General features: G+C 58.3%; 2 protein-coding genes across 3 annotated transcripts; both read left to right on the forward strand.

Moving 5' to 3' along the window:
- Positions 1-187: 187 nt before the first annotated feature.
- Positions 188-5,249, forward strand: PCOLCE (procollagen C-endopeptidase enhancer). 2 transcript variants are annotated; one of them, XM_031028617.2, is made up of 10 exons: positions 188-402; positions 1,251-1,359; positions 1,791-2,049; positions 2,265-2,339; positions 2,952-3,076; positions 3,589-3,725; positions 4,030-4,259; positions 4,513-4,590; positions 4,710-4,880; positions 5,012-5,249. In XM_031028617.2, the coding sequence occupies exons 1-10, from the start codon at positions 311-313 to the stop codon at positions 5,176-5,178; spliced, it is 1,443 nt and encodes a 480-aa protein (XP_030884477.1). In that variant the 5' UTR covers positions 188-310; the 3' UTR covers positions 5,179-5,249. The 2 variants fall into 2 exon arrangements, with proteins under 2 accessions (XP_030884477.1, XP_006733799.1); XM_006733736.3 differs by lacking the exon at positions 2,265-2,339 and having other exon boundaries at positions 198-402.
- Positions 5,250-7,803: 2,554 nt separating this feature from the next.
- On the forward strand, positions 7,804-10,023 carry MOSPD3 (motile sperm domain containing 3; the record flags this gene model as incomplete). The annotated part of the gene is made up of 5 exons (XM_081819396.1): positions 7,804-7,855; positions 8,087-8,350; positions 8,577-8,652; positions 8,867-9,096; positions 9,863-10,023. Coding segments are annotated over exons 2-5 (669 nt in total), but the record flags the coding sequence as incomplete, so codon positions are not given.
- Between the last annotated feature and the right edge of the window lie 5 nt (positions 10,024-10,028).

Below are 10,028 nucleotides of genomic sequence, written 5' to 3' on the forward strand. Positions count from 1 at the left end.
AGAGTGGGCTTCCAGATGACAGTACTTGATGCCTGCATTACGGCTGAGGGTCGATGCTCCCTCTGCCCTTCGTTGCTCCACCCCCTCCTTAGGTCAATATTTATGTGTCCTGGATGTAGAGAGGCCCCTGGACTCACCACTGTCCCGACTAAACTCTCCCTGTCCCGCCTTCCCCACCGCCCGCCCCACTGGCCAGTCCCCACGCCCACACACCCGAGGCCGCCTCATCTGGCACTGATTATCCCGGCTGCCGCCGCCGCTGCTAAACTCAGCTGCCGCCTCGAGGACCCCAGCGCCTCTCCCCCCGGCCATGCTGCCTGCTGCCACAGCCTCCCTCTTGGGGGTCCTCACTGCCTGGGCCCTGCTACCTTTCGCCCAGGGCCAGACCCCCAACTATACCAGGTAGGTCTCTTGGCACCTTCCAGATAGCTTGAGTGAGCGTCAAAAGCCCTGATTCCTGGGGGTTTTGCCTGTGGATCCTGTGGATTCCTTCACTAACACACCACCTCCCCGGATCTCCTGCAGCCCCAACTCTTCCCTAGCCCCCAAGTTCTCCCTCCCTACTGCAAGACCACAGTCTTCTGTGGGTCACCACTGCCCCCCGTTCCTCCACCCTTTGTCCCCTGTCCTCTAAGTCTCCCCATCCACCCAGACCCTTGGCCCCCCGTGGAACCTGAGAGCACCAAGACCCTGAACTTGCCTGGTAGCTGGACATCTGGATTCCAGGAGGGAATTAGAGGTGGGGGGGGAGGGGGGTAGAAAGTGGGAGACTTGGGAGACAGATACTCAAGTAGTTAGCAGGAACAGGAGCAGGGCAAAGGTTGGGAGCTGGGGAAATCTGGTCTCCAGGTTCAACGTGAGGGCCATCATTGCTGCCGCTCATCTCTCCGCCCCCTCCCCCCCCATGGCCTCGTGGCTGTGTCCACATCTGGAAGTAGTTAGGCGGCTCCTGTCCCCGACTGCCAGGCAGGGTGAGGGGGGAAGAGTGAGGAACAGCCTGGGGAGGATTCCGGGAATTCCTGTTGGGGTGGGGGTGGGGATTGGGGGGTGTTGGAGAGACAGCCAAGTTGCTGGCCCCACTTGTTCCTAATCCTCTCAATCCCGGTCTGGCTGGCTGAGGCTGCCCCAGATCCCCTAGGTCTTTCTCCTCCATCCCCCTGGCTTCCCTCCCTGCCCCCCCCCCAATCCTCATTACCCTATCCTTCCCAAGCTCTCCTCCACTCATGGCTGACCCCTCTTCTGTTCTCCAGACCCGTGTTCCTGTGTGGAGGGGATGTGACCGGGGAGTCAGGTTACGTGGCAAGTGAGGGTTTCCCCAACCTCTACCCCCCCAATAAGGAGTGCATCTGGACAATAACGGTGAGAAGGCCCTTCTGATCACTACCCCCTTGCTGAAGTCTCCCAGACCTGACTGCTAAGGGAACCCCAGTCTGCCGACCCCCTGCTCCCCGCTCCGGTCCCTGCACCACCCCTTCTCCCAGGGAAGTCCAAGCCCGTCCCCTCTGGTCACTGAGGGCGGCAGGGCCCACAATAACACGTGGCAAAGTGTCCTCACACCTTCCTTAACTCAGGGCCCGCTCGTCCATTCCCAACTCCATTCCCGCCCTCAGGTCTTGTCCCCTGAGCAAGCCACAAGCTGCTGCAGGGCCCAGGCCCTCTGCTCTGCACCCTGATGGGGTCCCTTCCTGTTCAGGCCCGGTTTCTGAGATGCTTGGGGAAAGAGAAGTACCCTCCGCCTGGGTTTTGTGTGGCCTGACTTTGCAGGTCCTCTTCCCTGTCCCCGCCTTCAGGTCCCTGAGGGCCAGACTGTGTCCCTTTCCTTCCGCGTCTTCGACTTGGAGCAGCACTCGGCCTGCCGTTATGATGCCCTGGAGGTCTTTGCCGGGTCTGGAACCTCGGGCCAGCGGCTTGGACGCTTCTGCGGGACCTTCCGGCCTGCACCCTTAGTCGCCCCCGGCAACCAGGTGACCCTGAGAATGACGGCGGACGAGGGCACGGGAGGACGAGGCTTCCTGCTCTGGTACAGCGGGAGGGCCACCTCAGGCACTGGTGAGACCTCCCTCACCTCCGCCTTCCCCCTCTCCTGGCCCCGCCCCCGGCGCAGGCCCCGCCCCCAGCCTTAACCTCCACCCCGAGCCAAACCCCGCGCCCGAGAGCCTAGGGCCCCCATTACCTCCCTTACCCTTTTTCCTCACTAACTGCCCCTTCAGTCCCTCCTCCCCGTCTTCTCTCCCCCCTCCCGCTCCCACCCACCCCTCTTCCAGGCCCCCCCCCAGGCGCGAGGCGGAAATGGGTCACCGACCCGCGGGTGGAATGGGCGGCCTGGGGTTACTGGGACGGTGAGTAACTGCCCGCCCCCGTCCGCAATCGGGCTCCCTCAGACGGGCGTGAGGGGGCACCCCCGGGCTGGGGGACTAGGTTCCCCCGACCCGGAGCCCCCTACACCCAGCCCGGGGCTCCCGATTGCGGTCCCATCACCCCCTCCTGGCGGCCGAAGTCTCCCCATTAAACATTTTAATGTTTAAGGCAGAGACCTCCCCAAAGAGGCCTCTGGGGCTGTGCCCCAATTTGAGGGCACCCTCACAACGTGAGGACTCCCCAGCCTGCAAAGGGGACTCTTCCGCCGGACCGGGGAGATGGGATCTCCCAGGGGAAGAGGAGCGGTGTGGTCGCGGGTCAGGGGGAGGGGCGAGAAGGGAGCGTGTCCAGCCAATGCCTCCTCCCCTTCCACCGCCTGCCTGGGCGCCCGGAGGTCCAAGACTCCCCTGAGCCCTGCTCCTCCAAGCCCCCTCTCTGCTAACCACACCCCCCTTTCCTACCCCTCTTCTCGTCCCCTCATGCTGAGACCCAGACGTCCGAGCTTCCAGCACAGGCTTCCAGCCTAGAGCTCTCTTCGAGCTGACCGAGGGTCTCCACCGCCTCCCACCCCCACTCCTTTCTCCCCTCCCCAGAGCACCAATTTTGCGGGGGGCGGCTGGAGAAGGCCCAGGGAACCCTGACCACGCCCAACTGGCCCGAGTCCGATTACCCCCCGGGCATCAGCTGTTCCTGGCACATCATCGCGCCCCCGGACCAGGTACCGACCCCCCTGCCGGGCCGCCCTCGGGGACCCAGGCGGCGTTCTCCAGCATGCAGCCAGCAAAGATTTACTGACCATCTGCTATGTCCCGACCACTGAGCTCGCGCTAGGGAGCAAAAACAGACCCAGAACTGCTTGCACTCAAACAAAAAATGTAAAATCACACCTGTGACGAGTCTTACGAGAGCGAGGTACACAATGCTGATCTATAAACGGTGTTTTGTGTGGTATGTGGTGGCGCCGGAGGTGATGCTGGGTCTGTTCCTTGAGCGTGAGCCTGGACTCGACCTTGCCCAAGATGGAAGACGCCGCCGAAGGGTTCCCCTGGGTGTGTGACCCTCGGAGCGGTGGTGTGAATGCTTTAAGAGGGGGCTCCGGGGGACACGGGAAGGGGGAGAGGAGGCTGCCGCGAGCTTCCGGGCTTCCGGAGGAGGCCAGGGGTGCAGGGCTTCCGCGCCCTGGAGCCGCGCGGGGTCCCGCCGCGCAGCCTCCTCTCTCCCGGCGGACAGGTGATCTCGCTGACCTTCGGGAAGTTTGACCTGGAGCCCGACACCTACTGCCGCTACGACTCGGTCAGCGTGTTCAACGGAGCCGTGAGCGATGACGCCAAAAGGCTGGGGAAGTTCTGCGGCGACACGGCCCCGGGGTGAGGGGACGGGCCTGGGTGGTTGGTGGGACCGGGCGTCTCCACCTTTCTAGGGAAGGGGGTGGGGGTGGGGGTGGGGGTGAGAGGCCAGGCTTAGCTGAAGAGGCGGGATCTGAACGCGTGAACCCCAAATGGGTGGGCGGAACTAGTAGGGAACCAGGCAAGAGACCTGGCTTGGCACCAGGGCGGGTCCACGGATGGAGAGGCGAGTAGGTCCTGCGAAGTCAGGAAGCTGGTGCAGCCAAGCCAGGGCAGAGATGACAAGGCCCCCCTGACGCTTCCCCCGGTGCCCCGCCACCCGCAGTCCCATCTCCTCCGAAGGGAACGAGCTCCTCGTCCAGTTCGTCTCTGACCTCAGTGTCACGGCGGATGGCTTCTCCGCCTCCTACAAGACCCTGCCGCGAGGTGCTGAAGGGCGGGCCCAGAGCCCAGGGGAGGATGCCCGGTCGGGTACCGCGCTCCCCAAGCCCGGACTCCCATCTGCGGAAAAACCAAAGGCCTCCTCTGAGGCCCAGGCAACTCCGGGGGCCCCAAGTGAGTCTGGGAAGGGGAAGGAAGGGGACACAGACTGAAGAGAGCATTTCAAAGACCTCCTTTCCAAACTCATTCATTCATTCATACATCACTCACTGGTGCTCTGTACTGAGGTCTGGTACTGGGTGCTGGGGCCCATCGCTGGATAGAGCTCTGAATGAATTCAAATCAGTGAGGCTGTTATGAGGAAAGTGGCCCTTCCTACCTGCTGGGTGGGTCCCCCTCCACAAACAGCACCCTCTCTCCCTCCTAGACATGCCCGCTGTGTCCTGCCCAAAGCAATGCCGCCGGACAGGCACCTTGCAGAACAACTTCTGTTCCAGCAGCCTGGGTAAGAAGCCCCCCTGCCAACAGCTCTAACCTCCCCTCCTGTCCTCCAAGTCCCCCCTCCTGGCTCCAGCCCTGAGCTGGCCTCCTGTCTCCTCACCTCTCACCCCCACTCTCTCACAGTGGTGACCGCAACAGTGAAGTCCATGGTTCGGGGCCCAGGAGAGGGCCTCACTGTCACTGTCAGTCTCATTGGTGCTTATAAAACCGGAGGCCTGGACCTGCCCTCTCCACTCACTGACACCCTCCTGAAGTTTTATGTGCCCTGCAAGCAGTGCCCCCCCATGAAGAAAGGTAACGGATGTGGCAAAATGGGGAAGAGGACGTAGCCTCACAAAAATGATAGAATCTGAAGGACTCTGACAAGGAGGTACATCTCCAAGGTCTCAATAACACGCTCTCGCTCCCTCCCTCTCCTCCCCCAGGAGCCAGTTATCTGATGATGGGCCAGGTGGAAGAGAACAGAGGTCCTGTCCTTCCTGCAGAGAGCTTTGTGGTTCTCTACCGGTCCAACCAGGACCAGATCCTCACCAACCTCAGCAAGAGGAAGTGCCCCTCCCAGCCTGTTCGGGCTGCTGGGTCCCAGGCCTGAAACCCAGGCTACCTTCCCAGCCCAGAGCCCTAGAGACTCCTTTCTTATCCAAATAAATGTTTCTTGACTGAGGAAGGGGTCACATCTCCATTTCTATGGTCTGGGGGGCCCATCTAGGAGATTTCATTCATTCGTTAAACTCAACAGATGTTTAGTATACAGAGCAATCTTTTAAGAATGTAAGACCTTGTCACCCCTTTGCTCAAAACTCTCCCTTATTCTCAACACACACACACACACACACACACACAATCGAACTATGTAGAGGTGTCGGATGTGTTAATTAGCTTGATTGTGGTGATCTTTTCACAATGTGTACATAAATCCAAATATCGTACACCTTTTGTTTTTTTAAGGATTTTCTTTGAGAAAGAGAGCATAAGCAGGGGGAGGGGCAGAGGGAGAAGGACAAGCAAACCGCCTGCCCCCCTCCATGTGGGGACCCTGATGCAGGGCTAGATCCCAGGACCCTGAGATCACCACCTGCGCCGAAGTCAAACACTTAACCGACTGAGCCACCCAGATGCCCCTCAAGTTGTACACCTTAAATATATACAATTTTTATATGTCTAAGATATCTCAATAAAGCTGTTAAAAAAAAGAAATAAAGAAAACCTCTCCCATAGTTTCACATTAGTCTCAGAATAAAATCCAAAGTCCTACTGCAGACTCTGAGGCTCTAGGTGACCTGCATCCAACCCTCCCACCTTATGTCATCTCTCACTGTTGTCTCCCATGCAAGTGCCGTTCCATCCAGTCTCGGTGGCTCGTTGACATTTCTAGTACTCTCCTGCTTTGCCTTAGCTATCCCCTCTATCCAGGATGCTCTCCACTGATTTTTAATGGCTTGCATCCTAACTTCAATCGGATCTCAGCTCAAAGTTCATTCCTAGTCACTCACTTGTTCATTCCAAATGGCAGGCACTTTGGAATGAACCAGAAAACAAAGCAAAGTTTCTGCTCTTGTGGGGAGGAAAGTACATTCTACTGGAGCAGGTAAATAATAAAATAAACACGGTGAAAATGAAGCTATGCTATCAAGAAAACAAAAGACTAGAAGGATAAAGGGGTTTCTACATTTGCTGGGGGGCTTTGGGATAAGATGAACTTTGTTTTTGCTCTACTGCTAATCAATCGCGTGGCCTGGGTGAGATCCTTCACCTTGCCGAGGCCACTTCTTTTGTGAAAGGAGTTGAAGATTCAGTGGGATGATGCAAGTGGCAGGGTTGGTAAATCCTACTTCCTTGTGCAAATGTGAGTGATTTCTGAGTCCCATGCAGGAAAGGGAGACTCAGGAGAGGAGCCGTGGGCTGAGATCCTGATGCAGGCAGGTTGGGTGCAGAGAGCCAATAGAGAGATATATATATATCTACGAGAGAGAGAGAGAGAGATGGACTGAGTGTTCCGGAGACTTGGAAAGGAAAAGAGCATGAGTCTCGTCTTTTCTTGGGGTCTGGTGCACGTGTCTTCTCAGGCATCCAGGAAATAGTCAGAACAAGGATAGGGTCCAGGTGTCCTTCATAAGTCACTCATTCCCTGAAGCCAGGGGGTCTTGGCCTGGAGATATCCAGTGCCAGTGGTCTGGAATAGGCACATGATGGTTCTGTCAGGTCATTCCCTAGGTATCACCTACTGTACTGGAAGCCTCCAAAGAGGCTTACCTCTTTGTCCCTTACAAGGAGGACATATGCTTTTTGTATCAGGAGGCATGTGTAGAGTGGGGTGGGGGTGCAGGTCCCAGCAAGAATAGAAGCTGGAAAAGAAGCAAAGGGGGAAAAATGGCTTTGGGGGCGCCTGATTTTGATTTTGGCTCAGGTCATGATCTCAGAGTCCTGGGATAGAGCCCCGCCTCACCCGGCAACAGGCTCCCCGCTCAGCGGGGAGTCCGCTTCAGGAGTCTCTCTCCCTTTGCCCCTACCGCTCGTGCTATCTCTCTAATAAATCTTAAAAACAAACAAACAAAAACAAAACAAAAAACCCGGCTCTTTTTCATGGGGTCCCTGCAGTTTCCCTGCCTCAATCCTAGTCCAACTGGAAGCAACCTCTCAACTAGTACTATGGAAAACTGCTATGATCGCTGCTTCTAGGAGAGCCTGGGATTAAAAGAGAGAGAGGTCTTCCCTTTGGGATGTGATTCTAGTGACTTGGAGGTCTCAGTGGGGAGGAACAACGCCCGGCTCCCAGCCTCCGCCGGTCCCCCTGAGTTACTCAGGGCAGAGCTTTCTGGCCGGAGTCGCCCGTAAAGTTTTACGTCACTGGGATCAAGCCAATCACGTCTTTAAACTCACCAATCGGCGTATACTGACGGCGGAAACGAGGCCGCCCTAGCCAATGACAGAGGCCGTACGGCGGAAGTGTAGAAATGGTCTCTCGGGAAGATGGCAGCCTCGGTCCGGCCAAAAATTGATGGGCAGGTGCAGTGACCAGAAGGTAAGTCTCACAGCACGAGCGGCCGTTCGGAGGCTGAGGCACGAAGGAGCTGCTCGCCGAGCTCAGGGAGAGGTCGGAGGCACAGATAAAGGTCTCTGGAGAGATTGGAGAAAGGGCGGTTTCGGAGGGGGACGCTGAGGTAGGCGGGGTCTGGCCGGAGAGCGGGGACGCCCGGAAGGGGCGGGGCCTGCGGTGGGGCGGGCGGGGCTTTTGGAGATCGGGAGCCGGGCCTGGAGACAAGGCCCGGGTTGGGAGCAGCTAGGGGCAGGGTTTATGGGGTGGGCGTGACCATGAGGTCGGGCTTGGGGCGGGGCCTAAAGGGACCCCGGGCAGAGCTGGAGAAGGGAAGGGTTTGGGGGGCTTGGGCCTGGTCTGCGGGAGCCTCATCTAGCGGGGTTCCGACGCGGCGGCGGCAGCATCAGACCAGGCCCTGCCCCCCGATCTCATTCCGATCCCTTTCTCCCCTGTCGTCCCCCAGCTCTAGACTCCAGGCCCTGTCCCCTGAGCTCTGCCCTCCTATGTCCACCGTCCACAGCCTGCATGCGCCGTGGGGCGCCCCAGGACCAGGAGCTGGTGGGCCCGGGGGCTCCTGGGCGGGGGTCCCGGGGCGCCCCTCCTCCCTCGGGACTTGTCCCGGTCCTCGTCTTTCCCCCGGACCTAGTATTCAGGGCGGACCAGCGGAGCGGACCCCGTCAGCTGCTGACCCTCTATAACCCCACGGGAGCTGCGCTTCGCTTCCGAGGTGAAGGGATGGGTGCCTCATGCCAGGGATCTGGGTCTGGCGGCAGGACACTGCGGGGCTGTGTGGGCTGGAGGAGTGAGATGAGTGGGGTCAGGTAGCCAACCTTGGCGGACTGGAAGAGTCATGTTCAGCCCTGGGGTAGAAGGGAAGGGGGACTCTAATGTCCCTCCACCGGCAAGCTTGTCTCTGAAGCAATAGTCGGTCTGTGTGTGCCTTTATCCCTCAGTCCTGTGCACAGCACCTGCCAAATACACGGTGTTTGACGCAGAAGGATATGTGAAACCTCAATCCTGCATTGACATGTGAGTGAGGAGGGTAGCCAGGGGTCGCTGCCACCTTTGTCTGAATTACCATGCCGGAGTCAGTAGGGCTCAGACCTGGTTCTTGGCAACCTTTTTCCCCACCTCTGTCTACATCCCTAAGGGAAAGGCTCCTGGGAGGCGGGGCCTGGATCCACTTGGATCACTGCCTGTTACTCACTTCCTCTCAATGGGTCTCTCTCCTATTTTGGGACAGTGTGATTCGCCACGTGGCCCCCATTCCCAGCCACTATGACATCCAGGACCGCTTCCGCATTGAGCTGTCTGAGGAGGGAGCTGAGGGTCGAGTGGTGGGGCGCAAGGACATCACCTCAGTTCTGAGGGCCCCAGCCTACCCCCTTGAGCTTCAGGGACAGCCTGACCCAACACCCCACCCAGGGCCTCCTTCCTGGACAGCACCACCCACGGCCAGACACTTCCCAGAGAGTGAGTTGGAGGATGGGAATTCTTTTTTTTTTTTTTTTAAAGATTTATTTATTCATTTGAGAGAGCGAGAATGAGAGAGAGTACATGAGAGGGGGGAGGGTCAGAGGGAGAAGCAGGCTCCTGGCCGAGCAGGGAGCCCAATGTGGGACTCGATCCCGGGACTCCAGGATCATGACCTGAGCCGAAGGCAGTTGCTTAACCAACTGAGCCACCCAGGCGCCCATGGGGGATGGGAATTCTTGAGTTCTTGAGCATTACCCTAGAGATGCGCTCAGTTGGAGTTGAGGGGGTCTTCTGGTTCCGTCTTTTGCTTTTTGGTAGAAGCATTCCTAGGAGTTCAGATTTTATATCAGGTTAGGCAAAAAAGCAGACTTTGTAGTTTCCTTGGTTTCTGGCTTCTACCTAGAGGGAAAAGTTCTTCCTTAGCTCTAACTTCAGTACTTCCCATCATGTGCCAGCTCAGCTCAGTTCCATAAGAAACCCGTACCAAGTTGTGGGCTGCATATGGGAGAGAGAGTCCCTTGCCTGATGGACATGTACATAGGAGCCAATACTGAAGGCAGGGTGAAGAGAAAAAGTGCTGAGGGACCGGAGGGGAGAGGGTCTCTCGTGGCCTTGGGGACAGAGGCTCCAGGGAGGAGGGGACACTTGGCAGTATGCCCCCTGGATGGCAATAAAAATACACCTCCCATCTTCAGCGTCCTCCCTGGAGGACCCTGGGCTGGGCAAGAGGGGGGTGGAGCTCCTGATGAGCCTTGTTTCCCAGACCGCCCCCCACAACTGGCCACCAGCTCCTTCCTCCTCTTCTTGCTGACGGGCATAGTCTCTGTGGCCTTCCTGCTGCTCCCACTCCAGGACGAGCTTGGCAGCCAGCTGCCCCAAATCCTGCACGTCTCCCTGGGACAGAAGTTGGTGGCAGCGTACATCTTGGG

The sequence above is a fragment of the Leptonychotes weddellii genome, chromosome 5 (assembly GCF_054177405.1).
Source record: "Leptonychotes weddellii isolate Sample4059 chromosome 5, ASM5417740v2, whole genome shotgun sequence".
Classification (NCBI taxonomy): Eukaryota; Metazoa; Chordata; class Mammalia; order Carnivora; family Phocidae; genus Leptonychotes; species Leptonychotes weddellii.